The 20,428-nt window shown below is 44.6% G+C and overlaps 1 protein-coding gene across 1 annotated transcript in view; it reads left to right on the top strand.

Annotated features, from left to right (window-relative positions):
* LOC126457081 (chordin-like protein 1) overlaps positions 1 to 20,428 on the top strand; it is a 672,845-nt gene that overhangs the window by 438,426 nt on the left and 213,991 nt on the right. Inside the window, exon 3 of the mRNA XM_050093090.1 lies at positions 1,674 to 1,780. Within this exon, the coding sequence (XP_049949047.1) occupies positions 1,674 to 1,780 (107 nt within the window). The remainder of the gene's footprint in view (positions 1 to 1,673; positions 1,781 to 20,428) is intronic.

Here is a 20,428-nt window from a genome sequence, read left to right as displayed (position 1 = left end):
CTACCGCGATTGCGGTTTATCGTATCGCGACATTTCTGCTCGCGTTGGTCGAGATCCAATTACTGTTGGCAGAATATGAAATCGGTGGGTTCAGGAGGGTAATACGGAACGCCGTGCTGGATCGCAACGGCCTCGTATCGCTAGCAGTAGAGATGACAGGCATATTATCCGCATGGCTGTAACGGATCGTGCAGCCGCGTCTCGATCCCTGAGTCAACAGATGGGGGCGTTTGCAATACAACAACCATCTGCACGAACAGTTCGACGACGTTTGCAGCAGCATGGACTATCAGTTCGGAGACCATGGCTGCAGTTACCCTTGCCGCTGCATCACAGACAGAAGCGCCTGCGGTAGTGTGCTCAACGACCAACCTGGGTGCACGAATGGCAAAACGTCATTTTTTCGGATGAATCCAGGTATTGTTTACAGCATCATGATGGTCGCATCCGTGTTTGGCGACATCGCGGTGAACGCACGTTGGAAGCGTGTATTCGTCATCGCCATACTGGCGTATCACCCTGCGTGATGGTATGGGGTGCCATTGGTTACACGTCTCGGTCACCTCTTGTTCGCATTGACGGCACTTTGAACAGTGGGCGTTACGTTTCAGATGTGTTACGACCCGTGGCTCTACCCTTCATTCGAACCCTGCGAAGCCCTACATTTCAGCAGGATAAAGCACGACCGCATGTTGCAGGTCCTGTAGGGGCCTTTCTGGATACGGAAAACGTTCGACTGCTGCCCTAGCCAGCACATTCTCCAGATCTCTCACAAATTGAAAACGTCTGGTCAATGGTGGCCGAGTAACTGTCTCGTCACAATACGCCAGTCACTACTCTTGATGAACTGTGGTATCGTGTTGAAACTGCATGGGCAGCTGTACCTGTACATGCCATCCAAGCTCTGTCTGACTCAATCCGCAGGCGTATCAAGGCCGTTATTACGGCCAGAGGTGGTGTTCTGGGTACTGCTTTCTCAGGATCTATGCACCCAAATTGCGTGAAAATGTAATCACATGTCAGTTCTAGTATAATATATTTGTCCAATGAATACCCATTTATCATCTGCATTTCTTCTTGGTATAGCAGTTTTAATGGTCAGTAGTGTATAATGACGTTATTTCTCAAGATCCTCTACAGCCCCTCGTCTGTCACAACATCTTTAGGCCACCCAGTACGCCGATTAAAAGGAATATCGCACTAGACTGACTTGGTACCGCTATTTCAAATGGGCACGAAAACTCTGCTGTTGTGTTACCAGTAACAAGAAACAAACCGACACTTTCTGTCGATACTAGACATCGCAGGAAAGTGGCGATTGGCAGTATTTGTTTGGCCTGAATCCAGCTATATGTTGGTAAAACGCAACTGGAAATATCTGCCGAAACACCAGAGAAAACGCGCCTCTGTGTGCCCACGCACCGTGAGACAAGTTTGGGATTTCTCCTGAGACACTGATGCTTAGTTTTCTGGCCACAAAATGTACGCCGGCACTACTTCGTCCCTGTACTACAAAACCTGCGGATTACAGTCTGTTGAGTTACCATACACCAAACAGGCGGCCACTGAGTCTATCGCCATCGCTCGAGCCTGTGGCGAGATGAAAGTTTGCTGCTGTGTGACTGACATGTTGCGTCGCTCCCCACCTTACGTGACGCCTCTCCTTGTTGCAGACGGGCGCTGCAAGTTCGGGCTGGCGGAGTACGAGCTGGGCGAGCGCTGGTTCCCGCGGCTGGAGTCGCAGGGCACCGTCTTCTGCGTCACCTGCGGCTGCTACGAGGTGAGTGGCTGCGCTTCTGGGCCGTGCTGCATGACGCACCTAACAAGGTGTGCGCCTCTGCTGCAGCGCCCCTAGCTTACATGTTTGGGACTGCGGATCTGTTCACCTCGTCAGATTACTAGCGGGATAGCCATGACGCAAAAACTCGAACGGCAAGGTTAAGTCATTTGCAATCCTTTAAAAATATGCGAGAGGAATTTTTTGATCATTAAGTACTAGGGGCGTTCATTAGCTATTGCAACACTTTTTTTCTTTGGAAGTGGGTTTGTCTGACTCGGGGTTACAATACACCATATTATTCCCCACTCTTTTGGCTTGAATACCCTGTTTTTCCGCATATCTCCGTTCAAGGCGACGACCTTACGCCACATCACTGGGAAGGCTTGTTTGCTCGCGTGGTACCGTTCTGTTGATGGTTGTCGAAACCAACGTCGTTCTGCATCAATAACCTCATGTCCATTATAATTATCCGGGCTGTTATGCCGCGGTCGGTTGATGAATTCTGTGTCAATTCCCAACGTTTCGTCCCGTCTGCGAAGGACATCTTCACGGGGGTCTGTAGCTCGATGGAAGGTCCAACACACTCACTGGCTCGCTACTGCCAGTGAGTGTGTTGGACCTTCCATCGAGCTACAGACCTCCATGAAGATGTCCTCCGCAGACGGGGACGAAACGTTGGGAATTGACACAGAATTCATCAACGACCACGTCATAACAGCCCGGATAATTATAATGGGCATGACATTTCCGGCCATGAGTCTATATTTTAGTATCAATAACGTCCCCATCATCCACGTACTGTCTCCCGCGGAGTGCATTCGTCATTGCGCCAAACAGATACGGAAGTCCGAAGCTCGGAGGTCCTGGATGTAGGATGGATTAGGACGAACAGTCCAATGAAATTTGTGTGCTCCTTTCGGGTGCGCAGCTTCGTGTGAGGCATTGCGTTGTCGTGGAGAAAAAGAAGTTCATTTGCACCTTTGTGGCAACGAACACGCTGAAGTCGTTTCTTCAATTACCTGAGGATAGCACGACACACTTGTGAGTTGATCATTGCAGCAGAGGGAGGACATCAAACAGAATAACCCCTTCAGAGTCCTGTAAGATCGTCGCCATAACTTTACCAGCTGAGAGCGACGCTTTGAACATTTTCTTTGGAGGAGAGGTGGTTTGGAGCCGCTCCATATATTGCCGTTTTGTCTCCGGTTCGAAGTGATCAACCAGTATTTCATCGCCTGTGGCGATGTTCGACAAATAATGGTCACTATCAGTTGCGTAACACGCAAGCAGTTCCGCACAAATGGTCCTTCGTTGCTCTTTTTGGCCTTCTGTTATGCGGCTGAAACCCAGACTTCACACATCCTTGAGTGCCCCATCTGGTGCACAAGTGTGTCAACACTACCAACAGAGACGTCCAGTCACAATAAATGCCACATTTTTTTCAATCAAAATTGCCGATAGAAAATGTGTTGCATTACTTAATTGAACGCCCGTCGTAGTTGTTGTTCTTATATAGCTATCACGGAATTACAGAGGTTGGAGAAAAATATGGAAACACAGCAAGACATGCATGTTTGAACATAAGGTGAAACTGCATTCCACATTCTGTGCCACTTGTGCGAATTCCTTTCAGTATCATCGACAGCAGCTTCTCAAAACAATCCACGTCCGTTCTCACGGAGTTCCGAAAGTACCGCGGATCATGTACTGCAGCATCTGGAATCGTATCACAATGAAGAATATCGTTTCTCGTCTTAGATCTACGCGGGAGATGAAAAATGATGTCATCACTTTGAGCTGAAGAGCGAGCATCGAACAATGGAAGCACGTGGACTCACCTCATCAAAAAAAAAAAAAAAAAATCCGAAGCCGTGCACGCGAGCTGCGGAAAGTCACGATGATCTTTTCCTTTGACTGAAAGGGCCTTGCTGCTCATCGACTTTCTGGAACATGGCGCCACAATTAAAGCGCAGCGGTATGTGGGCACTTTGCAAAAATGAAGCGCTTTATTAAGTCCAAACACCCAGGAACGTTGACGGACGGCATCATTCTGTTGCAGCCTAATGTCTGCCCACATGTTACCAAGGTTGTTTCGACTACTCTGCTGAAGATTCACTGGGAAGACCTTACACACTCTCTATACTGTCCCGATCTCTCTCCATGTGATTTCCGTATGCTTTTGAGCACTGAAGAAAGACATTCGTGGTCGTCGATGAGCTATGGACGAGGAGGCGCAGTCCTGGATACAGTCACGGTTCCGTAGGCAGTCACAAACATTTTCCCATAAAGGCATCCACCGTCCTGTCTTACAGTGGGATAAATGTATTAACAGTCATTACTTTTGAAATAATAAACTGTTTACTTACTTTATTTTCCATTGCCTCGTTTTCATTTGACTGACCTTTGTATACAAGATGATACATATCTGCCTCCTGCTACTGGGTTTTATGCAACCTGCGACATCTTAAAAACAACATGCGATATTTGCATATTCTCTCGCTTGCTACGTGTAGTCTGTTAGTCCTACAGGAAAGATGAACAGAACCGTTTTGTAGGAAAGTTAACGTAGCTAAATCTTGTACTGGGACACTTTTTCCGCTGGATGCCATGGTTTTCGAGTTATTCAAGAAAAACGCGTTTGAAGGCCACTTTTGTAACTTTTTCTTGAATAATTCGAAAACAGCAACCTCTAGCGAAAACGTATCCTAGTACAAAATTTTACTGCATTTAATTTGCTACAAAAAGGTCCCATTCATTTTTTCTGTAGGACCAATAGTTTGCACGTAACAAGCGAGAGAATATAAAAATCTTGCCTGCAGTACGGTGTGTTCGAAAAAGAACTCCCTAGTTTTAATGTGTACTAGAATCTGTACAAAGTGACATACACTATTCTATTCTGTGGTGTTTGATTCATCAACTCTCCAAGTTTGGCTCCTCTGCAGTTGGCAGGTCTGCTTGACCTTGAGACGCCACCAGTGCTGTTTTTTTCCTCTGTTCCCTCATTTCAGTTCATTTCAAGCGTGCGTGCAGTGCAGTGCAGAGCAGCTCACCAACAATGTGCACTCCGCAACAGAAAGCGCACTGTATTATTTGGCTAGTGAAAACTGAATCAGTTACAACAGTGCAACATCATTTTGGACGTCAGTATGGTGGTGAACCACCCACAGCAAAAACTATCCATCATTGGCTATAGTCTTTCGAGGAAACCGGTAGTGTATTAAAAGTAAAATCACTAGGTAGACCGAGAACTTCTGAAGATGTTGTTGAACAGATCCGTGTTTTGTGTGTGCGGAGCCCAAAGAAGTCATTGGCCAGATGTAGTCTACAATTAGTAGTGCCTAAAGGTACTGTGTATGATGTTGTGTGTAAAAAGACTTAAGTTGCACGCCAACAAATGGCAACTTTTACATGAAATAAAACCTACTGATAAAATCGAAAGTTTGCTGTTGACTTTCCACACAGAATTGATGATGTCAATTTTTTAAAAAAATCTCTTTTCTGATGGGGCTACATTTCATGTCAGTGTTTCGTAACATCAAACATTTCGTTAGAGGGTTTGTAATTATTGTACTGAAATTCTGAATAACAGGCAAGATATTACAATGATGGGGTTAGACAAATTATGATATAAGAAAAATCAAACAAAAATATTTGTTGTAGAACAGTAAGTTCAGGATCATCTTAAAAGCATGAGTACCTTAAAAGACTGTAAATTACAGTAATTAATATTATATTAAGTGACTCATTAGTTTCCATTTTCTTCCACCAGCATTACCATCAGCATGTCTTTAAGGTATTAGTTCTTAGGTGGAGCTCACTGTCAGTGTAAGCCGTTTGAAGATCGAGTATCATGGGAAAATGCTTGTGTATGGATGTTGGAGGGATCATAGTGATAACTGTTTGAACTGAAAATGTGAAACCTTCAAATACCTGATGAAACGAATTTCATGTAAGCGATGTATCACAAAGCGTAAAACGTAAGGAGTGGAAGGTTTAGGAAACTGACTTTTTCAACACTATAATGAGAAACCAATTCCTTGGGTTTTCCTAATTTCTATAAAGTTTGTGGCTGGGAAGAAGGAATTTCGACGTGTACACAAATTTCAAGTAATTATGCTTGCCAGCCATTCAGTTTAAAACATTCAGTCTGAAAACATGTATTTAACGCATGATGCGATTCTTGGTGAAACGCATATTACTTAATTCATCCTTATTCGCTTATAAAACCATCGAGAAGACTGAAGGAAAGAAATATCACGATCGAAAGCAGTTTCACCGTCACTGAAGTTCACGAGCACTCCAGAAACGGTTAAGAACTGATCTTCAACGAACTACTACAGAGAGTACAGTTTATCGGATATGCACATTGCCGTAAATGCTACCTGAAGAAAGCGGATGAATTCGATTTGCTCCGGAATAGCCCACTACTGCGCCCCACGAAATACGAGTAATTTATGAGAGGTGACATTTCGAAGAATTACAAACTTTGGCAGTTGACCACACGCAGAAGAGAATAAACGACAATCTATAGAAGGCACATCTCACTCATATTTCGCCGAGGAAAAATTTCAGGACTCCAACTTCACGACGAAGTATCATGTCAACAACTTTTTGAGGCGGGAAATATCCACAATTTGTCGTAGTTTGCCTCGAGGGTACACTGTCAAGTCTTACGTCTACTGCGAGGTGTTGCAAAACTGCGTCGGCCTGTTCAAAACAAACAGCGAATTTGTTTACTACACGAGAAGGCTCGTTGTGCGCGGCATACAGCAACCGTTGCCGGCGCCCTTGCGGCAAGTTGTGACTCGTCCATCGCACAGATCATGCCAGGTCTTGCAAAAAACGACTTTCGCTTTTTTCCCAGAGCTTAAGAAATACGCCTACGGGGAAAATACATTTCCGGACGAGGAAAAGAATCCAGAGACAGTAATAAAGCTGCTGAGAGAGTAATCAGAATGTTTCTAGGACGTCGAAATAAAGCAAGTCCGCTGGTACACTAACTGTACATCTATGGTATTAATGTGCTAAAATAAATGGAACTATTTTCAGTATATACCGGATGATTCAGAACTGACAGAATCAATAACTCTAAATGTTTTACCAGTTGCAAAATGTGCAGAAATTGAAGTCGACGCTGATGAAGATTTTGTCGTGTACACAGATTTAAAGTAATTATGCTTGTCAAGCTTTTCAGGTTAAAAAATACAGTGTGGAAACGTGCTTCCTGCAGCTGTTGCCACTCGCCATGTAAACAGATGTTTTACCAGGTACGCACGAAAACATGTCCCCTAGCCAATATCGCATTAAAATTTCAGCGCTGGCCATTCAGATTCAATACAAGTCAATCTCAACGGTAAATTGAGTATGACTTGGCCCACAGTCTGTTCATTCCGTAAACGGAGACTACTTTCTTTTTAATACAAAGATCACAAAACCAGAGTAAGATACTACTATCACGTTAACACTTTGTTCTAGCTTACCTGTTTGTGATGTATCATCACAAGTTTGATTCACAGTATTTAATTACCCCATCTCTATCAGAAATGGCAAGCTTTTTAGTAACCGGAAGGGCACCACAGAAACGTTGCTACTCCGCGCAACGTCCATATTTCGATTATCACGTCTACAACGCAGCACTCTTTCAGCGCTCTTAGTATCTAAGGTTCGTTGACGATAATACAACAGTAGTTCTGTACTGCCAAAATATGAATAACTTAATACTGAAAATTTCATTGTACAGATGAGTACGATTTACATTTGTTGGACACGTAGCGCGTGTATTAAACAGTAAATTGTACCTTGCAAGATCCCCTCGCTTCTAAACTGATACTGTCATTACTCAGCTTAGCCGCGAGTCCGTAGAGGGTGGTATATGTGACGAACAGTATGACTGGTCAGCATTTCCCCCCAAAATTTGCGACCTTCCTTGATCCGCCTTGGTGGTCGTGTCGCCGGATTTCCTCCTACCTGTGCTCGGTGCAGCTCTCGTAAATGTCGTCCCGTGCAGATTCTTCATTGGCGCATTGGATGTCTCTGTCGATGGAAGCTAATTATCTGAAATTGCTGTCGATCAACTTTAGGGTATCTATTTACTCGAAATTAACATTCAGAATGCCGTAATATCACTTTTATTCCTATTAGATCAATAATGAAACACTCATGTCACAAACTACTCGTAAGCAAGAGCATGGCTACCATCGAACAATACAGGAAGAGCTCTTAACGCCGACTGCCGACTTTGGCGCGCGGTCCGTATCTCTTACTAGTTTCGTCACAGTTCGTGGATTTCCGATCAAGTTCGTACTTACTAAGATATGCATTTGTTAATGAACGGGTGTGAATTTTAACGAGGCAAAATTATGGTAAATAGCTTTAAACATCCAGAGGCTCATCCTAGTATTCATGTTGTCATAAATGACTTTAATTATTAAATATAAATAAACAAAATCGATGGCTTTGGCGCCAAGATGGCGGTACTTCCCGTCATGTATATTTCTTAGGCTAACGCTTGTTGCTACGGTCCAGCGCCGAGCCCCACCCCACTACACGCGACATATGGTCGCTTCCTCACCTAGCCAGCCAGAGTGGGAAATCCTGGTTCAAAATGGTTCAAATGGCTCTGAGCACTATGGGACTTAACATCTGAGGTCATCAGTCCCCTAGAACTTAGAACTACATAAACCTAACTAACCTAAGGACATCACACACATCCATGCTCGAGGCAGGATTCGAACCTGCGAACGTAGCGGTCGCGCGGGTCCAGACTGAAGCGCCTAGAACCGTTCGGCCACACCGGCCGGCTGGGAAAGGCTCTCCGATTCATGGCCGGCTACGGACTACAGCATTTCCTAACTATCGTGAATACATCAATAAGAGACAATAATTTATTAAAACTGGTAAAAATGTCTTCCTCACGTGAGAGGCACCTTACAACCTCTGTATCTTCAGACCACGCGTTACAATGAATTTTCAGTTTATGCACCCATAGCAAAACTGAATTGTAGCATACTTCTCGCCATCCAGGATTTCTGTCTCCGTATTGAATCTATGGAGAAAATTTGGATAATGTCAGAACGCGGAAGGAATAAGGTTACTCATTTTCGCATGTTTCCTAAGCGTCAGGCAGAACATTGTACACAAGTGCCAGACATCCCAGCATTCGGAATTGTTCGTGAGCTCCTTGCCGCAGCGTCGCTTATGTAAGCCTCGAGGTTCAGTAGATCGGGAGCCGGTGACGGATATCGTGGCGCAGTGGGTTCTCGCTGTGTATACTCTACACTCGTGTGCCCAGCGTTTGACAGTGCAATGACAAAGAATCAGACCGTTCTACGAATAGTAACAAGCGGGAAATACACTGGTCAGCTAGGACATTATGGCTACCGACCTACTATCGATATAAACCTGTCCAGGCGATAGCAGCGTCATCTGTCGAGGAATGATTGCTAGTCAGACACACGCACGGTGCACGCAGTTGAATGAGCGTGCTCTCCGCATGTACAATGGGGAAGGCGCGCGATCTACCCTATGTGCACAAAAGTATCCGGAAACCCCAGAAACATAAGTTTTTCATATTAGATGCATTGTGCTGCCACCTGCTACCAGGTACTCCATATCAGCGCCCTCAGTAGTCATTAGACACCGTGAGAGGGCAGAGTGGGGCGCTCCGGGGAATTCACGGACTTCGAACGTGGTCAGGTGATCGGGTGTCACTTGTGTCATACATCTGTACGCGAGATTTCCGCACTCCTAAGCCGGCCAAAGTGGCCGAACGGTTCTAGGCGCTACAGTCTGGAACCGCGTGACCGCAAGCTTTGTCTATGGATGGAATCATAAGCTTTCATGAAATGATGATAATGTATTTTTTGCTTATATTCCCAAACTTTTTCTTTTATTGATTTGATAAGAAATTTGTTGTCACTGGTGGATCTGTTTTTGCGGAAGCCATTTTGATAATAAAAAAAAATGGTTCAAATGGCTCTGAGCACTATGGGACTTAACTTCTGATGTCATCAGTCCCCCATTTTGATAATACCCATTTATATTTTCTGCATATGGTTTTAAGCGACATAGCAATAAACAAGATAAGCTCTTATAACCTGTATTGACTAATGATATTCCTCTATAGTTTCTGGGATTATCCCTGTCTCCTTTTTAATGTATAGGGCTTGTTAATGATTCTCTCCACTCTGTTGGAATGTTCTCTGATTTCCAGATTATCTGTATGAGATGAAATAAACGTCTGTGCAATGCTTCTCCTCCATATTTTAGTACCTCAGCAGGGATGCTGTCACTGCCAGTTGCTTTACCATTTTTTAGACGTTTGACACACTCTACCGCCTCCTCATATGTGGGTTCTGGAACTTCCTCACAGTTGTGACTGTTGCTGGAACTATGTAGTAATTGATGCTTCTCTATCAGAAAAATTCAGTAGGTTGTCAAAACACTCCTTGCTTGTCGCTAAAATTTTTCTTGGCTCAATCGTCATATTGCCATTTAAATCCTTAATCACGTTAGTTTTGTAATTAAAACCTTTCCTAATTTTGTTGGTTGTACCATACATTTTCCGGGTGTTGTTATTTTGACGATATTCATGCATAGATTCAGTCTGTTGCTTTAGGAATTGTTTCTTTTTCTTCCGGTTAATTTTGTTTGCTTGCGTTTGAGCCTGCCGATAAGCAAGTTCTATTTCAGGATTCTTATTTTTTGCAACCATTTTTTACGTAATTTCATAACCTTGTCTTCAGCTTCTTCACACTCTTCATCGAACCATTTCTTCCTGCCTTTCTTAGTTCTCTGCAGGTGATTATTTGCAGATGTGAGGATGACTTCTTTTACAGTGTTCCAGTATTCATCACTGGTCATTTCATAGCTTCCTTGTGAAAGCGAGCACAATAAAAGAAAATGGAATTTTTTTTCAATCAGAAGATAATTGTGATTGTTAAGTGCTGTGGTTGTTCCCAGAACTATTTTTTTTCTAGGTTCCTCTTTTCTCAATTTTAACATTTTCAGACAACGTAATAACGCTTTACACATTGCAGTTTTTCTGTTCCTCCAGGTCATTGATATAAAGCACCGGAAAACTACGTCTATAAAACATGCAGTTAACGTAGGATTTTTTTCTACTGCATACTTAACTGCTGCTGAAAGGAGGTGCTTAAGCAGGACCAACTTTGCCCTGGTCTTATTACATCTCCTCGTGGGTACCAAACAATACTGATTTTTCTGTTTTGCCGGCCGCGGTGGTCTCGCGGTTCTAGGCGCGCAGTCCGGAACCGTGCGGCTGCTACGGTCGCAGTTTCGAATCCTGCCTCGGGCATGGATGTGTGTGATGTCCTTAGGTTAGTTAGGTTTAAGTAGGTCTAAGTTCTAGGGGACTGATGACCTCAGCAGTTAAGTCCCATAGTGCTCAGAGCCATTTGAACCATTTGAACCACACTCCTAAACATCCCTAGGGCCACTGTTTCCAACATGAAAGTGAAGTGGAAACGTGAAGAGACATATACAGCACAAAAGCCTACAGGCCAACCTCGTCTGTTTACTCACAGAGACCGCCGACAGTTGAAGAGGGGCGCAACGTGTAATAGGCAAACATCTATCCAGACAATCACACAGGAATTCCAAACGCCATCAGGATCCACTACAAGTACTATGACAGGCGGGAGGTGAGAAAAGTTGGATTTCATGGTCGAGCGGCTGCTCATAAGCCACACATCACGCCGGTAAATGCCAAACGACGCCTCACTTAGTGTAAGGAGCGTAAAGATTGCACGATTGAACAATGGAAAAACGTTGTCTGGAGTGACGAATCACGGTACACAATGTGGCGATCCGATGGTAGAATGTACGTATGGCGAATGCTCAGAGAACGTCAGCTGCCATAGTGTGTAGTACCAACAGCAAATGCTGGTGTGGTCGTGTTCTTCATGGAGGGGACTTGCACCCTTTGTTGTGTTACGTGGCACTATCACAGCACAGGCCTACATTGATGTTTTAAGCACCTTCTTGCTTCCCATTGTTGAAGATCAATTCGGGGATGGCGATTGCATCTTTCAACACGATCGAACACCTGTTCATAATGCACAGCCTTTGGCGGAGTGGTTAAACGACAATAGCATCGCTGTAATGGAGTGGCATGCACAGAGTTCTGACCTGAATCCTATAGAACACCTGTGGGATGTTTTGGAACGCCGACATTGTGCCAGGCCTCACCGATCGACATCGATGCCTCTCCTCAGTGCAGCACTCTGTGAAGAATGGGCTGTCATTCGCCGAGACACCTTCCGGCACCTACTTGAACGTATGCTTGCGAGAGTGGAAGCTGTCATCAAGGGTAAGGGCGGGCCAACACCATATTGAATTCCAGCATTACCGATGGAGGGTGCCACGAAGTTGTAACTCATTTTCAGCCAGGTTGTCCGGATACTTTTGATCACGTATTGTATATGAATCTGACCGAGGTTAGATTTTGATGGCCCAGAGGCTGGGCACGAGCATTTCGGAAAGTGCACTACTTGCTGGGTGTTCGATGGGTGCTGTCTTCAACACCTGGTGAAATCTAGATGAAATCACACTCAGACGTCATGGTGTTGGGCGGGCATCCCTAATTACAGATGTCGGGCGTGAAACAGGGCAGGGTCGAACCGTGGCGGGACTAACATCAGACTTTGATGCTGGGCGGATTACAACGGTGTCTAAATACACAGTGCACCCAACACTCCCAATGACAGGCCTCGGCAGCTGACATCCTATGCTTGTGCCAGTGTTAGCACCATAACGTCGGCAGCTACGACTGTGACCTTCGGCACTAGACGTTGGCACAGTGTCAGGGCGTTGCATGGTCTGATGAATCCCATTACTGTCTTGTTCATGCCTATGGGAGGGCGCGAATCCGTCGTCTTGCAGGGGAAGGCCTGCTTGAGACCTGTACTCCAGGAGGGAGACAAGCTGGCGTCGGCTCCATTATGCTCTGAGAAACATTCACGTGGGCATCCATCGCCCCAGTGGAGCTTGTACAAGGCATCTTGACGGATAAAATCGTACACTCGTTGGAAACCACGCACACTTCTTCATGACGACCATGTTTCCCGACGGCAGGGACATTTTTGAGCAAAACAATGCGCCATGTCACAAGGCCAGGAGTCTGATGGACTGTTCGATGAACACAGGGACGAGTTTCAATGCCTGATCTGAACCCGATCGAAAGCATCTGGTACGTGATTGAAAGTGGCGTCAAAGCTCATCGGCCCCTTCCCGGAATTAACGGGAATTAGATGACTTGTGTGTGTGTAGATGTGGTGCCAACCCCTTCCAGCGTTCTACCAAGGCCTCATTGCTTCCATGTCAGAATGTGTCGCCGCTATAATCCGTGGCCAAGTTGGACATACCGGCTATTAGGTAGGTGTCAAAATGTTCTGGCTGGTCAGGGTGCATTCTACTGGATACACCCGGAATAAGCCGGCATGGTTCGCGCTGGAATAATTTCAAGCTACTAGTTTTCAATTTTTATTAGGGTGAACGAGGTGTCCAGCCCAGTGTTACCGGATTTTCCCGAAGATCTCGTTCTTCACTCTTACAGCCATTTTTAATGGGAGTGTCTAAGTTTGTTTTCAAATCTCGTATAGCTTCTGAATAGTGGCGTGATAAAATTACAGAAACTTATGTGGCCCTTTCGCTCATCGCCTTATTTAATTATCTCAATTCGATATAAAGCTAAAAAGCTCAATTACAGATGACGGATCGGAAATGTAGCAGATGTCACATTGAAAAACACATTAAAATGGAAAATGCCACATAAAATAGATTTTAATTACGGAATTAGAAAAAGCACTCCCTCGAGTCCACCGAAAAAGTTCAATAATTGTTTGTTATTGACCAGGCGAACTGCCCGTGTTGTTTCAGCTACGAGGGGCGTTCAGAAAGTAAGCTCCGATCGGTCGCGAAATGGAAACGACTATGAAAATCCGATAAAGCTTTGCACAGATGTGTTGGGTAGTGTCTCTGGTATAACCCCAGTTAGCATCACGTCGCTCTTCTCATTTCTGAGCTCGCAGTGAGTGCGTAAAGATGTCTAGAGAATAGTGTCTGCCGCCAAGTACGAGGGCCTGGTGAGAAATTTCGCCTGAAGCTATGCAGCTAACATTACATAACTGTCGTGCTGTTTCTTCTTCAAGACAATTCTCAGCCGCATTCTGCAGGGGCAATGAAGATGCTCCTGCATCGTTTTCAAATGGAAATGTGAGATTACCCACAATACAGTCCGCAATTGCCTCCCCCTGAGTTTCATCTCTGGTCACATGAACCGCTGTCTTTGAAGACAACATTTTGACACAGACAACGAGGTGTAGGCCAGCGTGGAGAATTGGCGGAAAGCACTGGCGGCTGCCTTCTATGATGAGGCTATTGAAAAGTTGGTACAACGCTATGACAAAAGTCTAAGTCAGAACGGCGACTACGTAGAGAAGTAGCTGAAAGGTGTAGCTAATTGTTACAAGCAAAACTTTTCTGATGTTCACTGTAGTTTCGATTTGGCAATCAATCGGAGCTTACTTTCTGAACAGGCCTCGTATTTTGGGAATAATCAGCATTATATTTTCGTCTTTGTTTTTGTTTTTACTAGTTGAACAGTCACGAAATAATTTCATAAACTGAATGTGATTATAGTGCAACAATATTTTGTGATTCTTGAGTTTCTCCCGGCGTATTTGATAGTCAAAATATCCACGGGTGTGCTGCCGGTCTATAGTGTCCAACGGGCACAATATTTCGGCGATCATACATGTCGCCATCATCAGGTGAACTGACGGACTGAGCTCCGGTGAACGTGCCGGCACGGAGATCCGTACGCTATAGCTGCTCAGAGGGAACTGGGTTCGGTCGCGGCGGCGGCCGATTTAAATACCCTCCGCCCGCGGAGTGCACCCTCCGCCGTCCGCGCCCCGCGCCACGGTCGCGCGGTGGAACAGATTGCGACGGCGTCTGAGATGACGTCGGAGTGATGGCTCTGTCCGCCGTGGTCGTCACAACTATACGTTTGCTCGATTTACTCTTGATTAACCCGATCGCTGGTTCCCAAGCCTTGCTAAGATTATAGCCACAGTCACGGTTTATGAGGTCGTCATTGGTGCGAATTTCGATGGCCTCTCTAACAACGCTGTCCCAGTATCTCGACGTCTGTACCAGAATCCTCGTGCGGTCATATTCCATGGCGTGATTTTCCGATAAACAATGTTCAGCGACCGCCGACTTGCTCGGATACATCAGACGAGTGTGCCTCTGGTGTTCACGGCATCGATCCTCGACGGTACGCATCGTCTGACCAATATACGACTTGCCACATTGACACGGAATCTGGTACACGCCGGCCTTCCTCAAACCTAGGTCATCTTTGGCGCTCCCCACCAGTGCACGAGTTTTATTTGGAGGACAAAACACCGGGTCGGAACTGTGTTTTGTCCTCCAAATAAAACTCGTGCACTGGTGGGGAGCGCCAAAGATGACCTCGGTTTGAGGAAGGCCGGCGTGTACCAGATTCCGTGTCAATGTGGCAAGTCGTATATTGGTCAGACGATGCGTACCGTCGAGGATCGATGCCGTGAACACCAGAGGCACACTCGTCTGATGTATCCGAGCAAGTCGGCGGTCGCTGAACATTGTTTATCGGAAAATCACGCCATGGAATATGACCGCACGAGGATTCTGGTACAGACGTCGAGATACTGGGACAGCGTTGTTAGAGAGGCCATCGAAATTCGCACCAATGACGACCTCATAAACCGTGACTGTGGCTATAATCTTAGCAAGGCTTGGGAACCAGCGATCGGGTTAATCAAGAGTAAATCGAGCAAACGTATAGTTGTGACGACCACGGCGGACAGAGCCATCACTCCGACGTCATCTCAGACGCCGTCGCAATCTGTTCCACCGCGCGACCGTGGCGCGGGGCGCGGACGGCGGAGGGTGCGCTCCGCGGGCGGAGGGTATTTAAATCGGCCGCCGCCGCGACCGAACCCAGTTCCCTCTGAGCAGCTATAGCGTACGGATCTCCGTGCCGGCACGTTCACCGGAGCTCAGTCCGTCAGTTCACCTGATGATGGCGACATGTATGATCGCCGAAATATTGTGCCCGTTGGACACTATAGACCGGCAGCACACCCGTGGATATTTTGACAACAATATTTTGTTTCTGGGCATATGCTCAATGAACGAAAAGTGTGGCTATGTTCTTATTCTACAGTGTTTGTAAGCAAGAGAATAAGAAAACGGCAAAGGTGAGAATAGTGTGATGATGAATTAATGTGCTCATTAAACATGTACATATCACATGTGCAGTATCATCACACTTTCCCAGTTTCCTTTCCATTACGAGTACAAGTCATCCTCACTTACGAACAGTTGTACTCTAGCCGCGAGTCACTCGCCGTCTGATTCCGAAGCAGCCACAGTAGTGGTGAGTATCCAGGGATCTTAAAGTGAGTACCTACCGCTTCTACTATGCGCTCGTTTTCCTGTGCTGCTGCTGCCCCATATTCGTTACTATCGATCAGCCACCTGTACGGAATCTTGCCGAGAGTCATTGTTCCCACGCACCGTACATGAATGGAGAAAGGGAGAGCGACAGTTGTACCAGAAGTACTCTTCACCAAACACCACAATGTGGATTCCGGAGTATTCATAAAGGGCAGCGAAGAATCCAGCTGGTTAGCTGTGTCCTGCCACTATTGCCGTAGCGCTCAGTCTAGCTGCACACTTCCCCCACTGCAACGAGCTGCTGTCTAAGCTTGAACGAGGGGGAGCAGCGAACGCGCCGCGTTTAAATGGCAGTTCAGGCGCACTGCATACGACTTGGTTTCACATATCTCAAGAACAAAACAACTTTTCAGTATTATTTAATTCTTTTTGTCTTGTTGAAGACATGGTATAATTTTTATGTGGTACGATATGTCGGCATATGGACAGGCGCGGACAATTTCACAGATTTTCGCACTCCAGTTGCCACGTAACCGTCACTTATTTTGTCTGATAATCGAAAACAGGTCCTTCACACACATATGCCTATCGGAATATTGTAGCACTGTTGGAATCTCATTATGGAGATGTGCAAACTCTACTTGAAGAAAACAGTATGGATGTCTTGGAAAATTTTAATGTACAAGGATTTGTCTTTAAAATGAGAATTATATTGCAGATGAGTCTGTTACATCTGCACACGCACAGGGACGCTTTCAACTGAAACGGCACATTGTCTTGAAAACAGTCCAAGAACAGATAGATGTAATATTGGCAGTGTCCTCAAACCTCTTAGGAAACTATCCTTGCAATACTCTCAAGGCCACAATGAACACCTCAGACCTGCGTTTATTTAACGTTAGAGAGCTTAAGAAAACGGACAGTGTTTTTGTCAGAATTTGTCCGTTCTATAATGCGGTTTTCATTTTAATTGCATCCCCATCAAATGAGAAATTAGTTGTTTCCCAGTATGCAGTTCTCGCGAAATAAATAAAAAAAATTTTAATTTATTGATTTTTTGAAAAGCAATAAGATATGGATACGGAACTTTAACTTTAGAATTTTTGATAGGCTTTTTTCGGACTGTACTGACCGGCTTGAATGCGGACAAATTCAGTGCTGCATGAAATTTGCCTGTAGTATAATTTACAATTCCGATTAATAATATTTTTGAATTCTACGTCATTGTTGATTTATTCAGCGTTCTCACCTTAAAGGTAGAATTAGTCCTTCTGCCACAATATTAATTCAATAGTCGCCATCGATGTTCTTCTCTTACCGGCCGGGGTGGCCGAACGGTTCTAGGCGCTACAGTCTGGAACCGCGCGACCGCTGCGGTCGCAGATTCGAATCCTGCCTCGGGCATGGATGTGTGTCATGTCCTTAGGTTAGTTAGGTTTAAGTAGTTCTAAGTTCTAGGGGACTGATGGCCTCAGAAGTTGAGTCCCATAGTACTCAGAGCCATTTGAACCATTTTTGTTCTTCTCTTTGTTGACCGCGCGTATCTTCTTGAGTCGGCATCGGTTTACTTCACGAAGACGGTAGAAACAAAGGAATACAATTCTACGTCGCTTTAAATAATTTTCGTAAAACTTAGATACTTTTCACTATTTTTTATTGACAAAACAATATGACTTGCTATGTTCGTCACACAACTCCTAAATACTAACAAGATGGCTGCCTTTCAGCACACACCAAAAATTACGTCCATTCCCTACAAGGTAACAAGCGCGAGTGTATCTTAACTACTTCTTTAGAGTATGAAACGAAAGAGAATCCAATATGAACGTTACAGAGATTATATTATACATTCCTCTCAATTTAATCTTTGGCGCAGACTTTTAAGTATTGTATCTCTCTGCTTTGTACCGTTTTACTGTGGGCAGTGTGCAGTCAAGTCCACTTAAAATGCGAGGTCTGCAATCCATTATGGATGCTCTAATTTACGTTCCCGCACTCCTTTTTTTCTTCATAAGTTCAACAATATTTGGTTTTAAATTGAAAAATCGTTCCATAAATTTCCCCTTGACTTGACCAACGTACTTTGCAGTATTGTATAAAGAGTCTCCATACTCATCGCTCAATTCCACTGAAAACTCTTGCAACTGACAGCGGAATAATGCGTGCTACTTCAGAAATTTTACTATTCGTACCGCCAATTTCTTCATGTGCTCTATGCCTGCAAATTTAGCGCAAAGGTCTTCTTGATGTCGAGTGTTGTAATTTCTTGCTCTTCCATTGTCAGCTAAACGCTTTAATTTTTGCTGCATGATATTCTAATTTCGTTTCATAGCAAATTTTCAGCACCCATGGATTATGTGACTACAAAATAGATATTGAGAATTCTCATTCCTGTCTTCTGTCATTCCCATTGTGACAGTAGAGCACGAGACTGCCTCTTTTTGTGGAAACAACCACTGGACTTCTGAATGTCCTCTGATTTATTTATTTATTTTTCATTTTTATTCCTCAGTCTCCGGACCAGTTTGATGTGGTCTACCACAAATTTCCCCCCTGTGGCAACCTTTTCATCTCAGAGCAGCGACTCCAATGTACATTCTCAGTTACTTACTGGATGTGTTCCAGTCTTTCTCTTCCTCTACAGTTTTTACACTCTACAGCTCCCTCTAGTACTACGTAAATTGTTCCCAGATGTCATATCAGATGTACTATCATCCCTTCCGTTCTTCTTTTCAGTGGTTTCTACATATAACTTTCCTCTCCGACTCTGCAGAGAACTTCCTCTTTCCTTACCTAAACGCTTTAGTTCTTACTGCATGATATTCTAATTTCGTTTCACAGCAAATTTTCACCATCCATGGATTGTGTGACAGTAGAGCACTAGACTGCCTCTTTTTTGTGGAAACAACCACTGGACTTCTGAATATCCTCTGATTTATTTATTTGTTAATTTACTTTTCATTTTTTATTCCTCAATCTCCTGACCAGTTTGATGTGGTCAACCATAATTTTGAACATTTGTCTGTAGCACCACATCTCAGACGCTTCTTTCTCTTCTGTTCAGGTTTCCATGTTTCACTACCATACAATGCTGGGCTTCAAACGTAGATTCTCAGAATTTTGTTCTTTAAATTAAGGCTTATTTTTTGATACTAGTAGACTTCTCCTGGCCAGGAATACCATTTTCATTTTTACCAGTGCTAATCACCTTTTTATGCCCTCTATGCACCGTCCGTTATGGGTTATTTTGCTGCCTAGGTAGCTGAATTCCTAAAATTCATGTGATCCGTAGTCCCCAACTCTGCTGTTAACTTTCTCGCTGTTCTTATTTCTGCTATTTTCGTCACTGGTTGTTCTGCCAATATGTTCTGTACTCATCAGACTGTTTATTCCATTAGGCAGATCTTATTATTATTCTTAAGTTTCACTGAGGATAGCAATTTTCACAACAAATCGTTTCACCATGAATTTTATCCTTCATACCACCGACAAATAGCGAAGGGTAAAGAACGCTGATGGCACGATTGTGCCGAACTCAAGAGAGTTGTGACAAGGGAAAAATGCCACACCGCAGTACTAAGCGAAATGTGGCGCTTGTACCGAGTACTTAGGAGAAGGGCCGAGCAAAGCCTCAGCTCCCACTGGGCCACACACTCGGCTCGCGAGCCGTCGGCACGATGAGGCTGCCCTCGTGTACATGTACCAGGTGTACCGGTGTGAAATGAGCGTTTTTTTGTGAAAATGAAACACTAATTTTTAATTGAAAAGTAAAAACATTTTATTCAAAGTACTGACCATTGCTTTCTATACAGACCACCTTTCTGGCAATCTGTGGACATCACGCCAATAGAAATGTTCGTCTTTTGAAGCAAACCAATCAGGCACCCAATTTTCGACTTTTTCGTAGGAATCGAAGTGTTCCCATTGATGAAAACAAATGGTAATCGGAAGGGGCCATGTCTGGTGAATACGGCGAGTGGGGTAGCAGCTCCCAGCCAAGTGATTTGATTGCATCCTGAACCAGTTTTGCTTTGTGTGCAGGTGCATTGTCGTGCCAAAAAATTACTTTGCCATGTCTTCTGGCCCATTCTGGTCTTTTTTCGATCAATGCATAGTTGAAATTGATCATTTGTTGTCTGTAGCCATTAATATTCACAGTTTCACCGGGTTTTAGAAGATCAT

This window comes from Schistocerca serialis, chromosome 1, assembly GCF_023864345.2.
Source record: "Schistocerca serialis cubense isolate TAMUIC-IGC-003099 chromosome 1, iqSchSeri2.2, whole genome shotgun sequence".
Classification (NCBI taxonomy): Eukaryota; Metazoa; Arthropoda; class Insecta; order Orthoptera; family Acrididae; genus Schistocerca; species Schistocerca serialis.
Note: the sequence above shows the minus strand (reverse complement) of the source record. Positions and strands in the feature narration are given on the sequence as shown.